General features: G+C 59.1%; 1 protein-coding gene across 1 annotated transcript in view; it reads right to left on the bottom strand.

The window, feature by feature from the left end:
• The window catches only part of DQ04_04051020 (kinesin), a gene marked incomplete at both ends in the record, with an annotated part of 2,679 nt that extends 303 nt beyond the window's left edge, over positions 1 to 2,376 (bottom strand). The window contains one exon of the mRNA XM_009313289.1: positions 1 to 2,376. This exon is cut by the window's left edge and continues 303 nt beyond it. Coding sequence (XP_009311564.1) covers positions 1 to 2,376 — 2,376 coding nt within the window.
• Positions 2,377 to 2,611: the final 235 nt, after the last annotated feature.

Below are 2,611 nucleotides of genomic sequence, written 5' to 3' on the forward strand. Positions count from 1 at the left end.
AGGCTCTGCGACGGCCTCCTTCTCAGTGTGCTCCATGTTCTGCATGGCGTCACCAGCAGGCTCTGCGACGGCCTCCTCTGTCGGCTCACTGTTCTGCTGCTGCTGCTCCATGTTCCGGATGGCGTCACCAGTAATGTCGGTCATGGTCTCCTTGTCAGTGAACTCTCTCTTCTTCTGCCGCTCAAGCTCTTTCTCCGTGATTTGCATGGCTGTACTAGTAAGGTCCGTCATGGTTTCCTTCTCAGTGAACTCTCTCTTCGGCTGCCACTCAAGCTCTTTCTCTGTGATCTGCGTGGCTGCATCAGTGAGCTCCGTGTTGAGTCCTGCGACGGGTTGTCTATTGTAGTCTGGCTCGCCGTGTTTGCTTTTGTGGTGCCTTATTCCCGGTTCCGCCGTGTGGGGGCGCATCGTTGTTTGTTGGAACGCGCCCTCGGCCTCTACGTCTTGGTGGGAGCCGTCGTGTTGCCTCCGACCCCCTATCGGTGCGGTGGCAGGCGGTTCCGTAGAGCGCAAGTGGGGCCTCTTTTTCGGTCTCGTGAGGACGAGTGTTCGCGGCGTTGTCATGCGGTNAGGCGGTTCCGTAGAGCGCAAGTGGGGCCTCTTTTTCGGTCTCGTGAGGACGAGTGTTCGCGGCGTTGTCATGCGGTGCGTGACGGTCATGCCGGCGTCATTGTTGGCTTTGGTATAATCCTCTAGCGTGAGGCTGTTGGCGAAGCCAATCGGTGCGAGGGGCTTCCATTGTCCGCGCTTTGCTGAGGCAAGCTCGACCTGCAGCGCCTCGACCTCAACGAGGAGGTCGCTGCGCTCCTTCTCTACAGCGCGGAGGCTGTGGAGCAGTTTCTCTTCCATCTCTGCCCGTTGCGCGCACACGTTGACGAGCTCCTTCTTTAGCGCGCTGCACTGCTGCTTGTAGAATTCCACGCTGTCGCGCATGCGCTGCAGGTCCCCCTCCTTCGCGTACATCTCCTTCCTGAGATCGTCCATCTCGTTCATAAGTGAGGCAAGGACAGACTTGAGATGCTCAGTCCCGCCGCCGTCAGCAGATGAGCTGTTGAGGGTCGCCTGTTGCGTATCAATGAGTTCGTTCTGCACCTGCAGCCGCTCCTCCAGCTGACGTATATGATCAAGCGCGCATGCGTGCTGCACGCGCAACTCCTGCGGCGTAAACTCACGATTGACGCGCGGCCGATTGCGCACGCGCTTCGCTCTCTGAGCAAAGCGTAGCGTTGTGACGGTTTCATCACGATTCAAGTGCGATACAGAACCGTGACATAATAATGTTGTCAGGGAATTGCCACCGAGGGACTCCTGCAGCACTCGCGTCAGCTTCGAGTCGCGGTACGGGACGTAGCCGGCGCGGCCGTCCGTGAGCCTGTGGATGACGTTACCGAGTAGCGTGAGCGAGAGGTTGATGCACTGTGCCTCACGCAGCCGTTCTCCTTCCGCAAGCGTCTTGGAAACCTTCTCGCTCCCAGCGAGGTCGACAAGGTTTAACCGGCTCGACGTGAGCGTGCCGCCCGTGACGTGGTCCTTCTGCTCAAGGAAGAGGCACAGCAGACAGTGACTCCTGCTTGATGTTTCGTTGGAGCTCGTCGCGCCCGTGTTGCGGCGCAGTATGCCACAGCGCACCAACGCCATCACATCCGCTGCGCTTCGGCACTCCAGCTGCGACAGCGACTCCACGTAGACGCCACGGCCCAGCGGGTCCTCGCGGATTCGGTAGTCCGACTCCTGTGGGCCGTTGCGCACGAGGTCGATGATATTCTCCTTGTAGATCTCGAACATGGAGAGCGTTAGACGCCACGTGCGCTCTGCTGGGTCGAAGCGGTTTAGGCTGAGGAAAAGATCCTCAATGATTCGGGGAACGAGGCCGCGCTCTTCGTAACGTGCGCTGCGTAGAGAGAAGACATTCGCCTTTCCGCCTGTTGGGCCGATCATGCTGTGCGTCTTGCCACTGCCGGTCTGCCCGTAGGCAAGGACAGTGCCGTTGTATCCCTTCAGCACGGAGGCCACAACGGGTGCCCCAATGTGCTCGTACACCTCCTCCTGCGTGGCGTACTCTGGCAATACGGTGTCGAACGTGAAGCACTTCGTCGGGCAGCGCAACAGTGCGGTTGTGGGGTACGATGAAGAGGTTGTTGACGGGGTGCGGCGACCGTCGTCCAGCGTGTAGGTGCGCTCGGCCACCCTGACGCAGTTTGAGTCGTAGCATATGCACGGTTCCGCTTCAGTGGCAGTGGCGCGTTGCTGCTGCTGCTCTGCGACGTTCAGTGGGCGGAATCGCACCACAACGCGCACCTGCGGCCTCGCCACCACCTTCTGCAGCGGCAGTGCCGTCTCCTCAGCCGCCGTTGCCATGTCCTGTGAAGCTTGCATACGAAGTCAGCTGCCCGTATGGGGTGGGGCGAATGGTATAAAATAAGCCAGTCAAAGCAAGAAAAAGAAATAGACGATTGAGAGCACTTGTAACTAAGCGCGGCAAGACGGCCACTCTCTCCCTCTCCAACACGAGCAGCATCCGCACCGCAGCCCCGGCGTATCGTGGGGGCCGATTGGCTGTTGATACTGAAAGACCGCATATCAACCCAAGCAACAAAAAACAACAAAAAAA

Source organism: Trypanosoma grayi (genome assembly GCF_000691245.1).
Source record: "Trypanosoma grayi strain ANR4 Tgr_405_V1, whole genome shotgun sequence".
Taxonomy (NCBI): domain Eukaryota; phylum Euglenozoa; class Kinetoplastea; order Trypanosomatida; family Trypanosomatidae; genus Trypanosoma; species Trypanosoma grayi.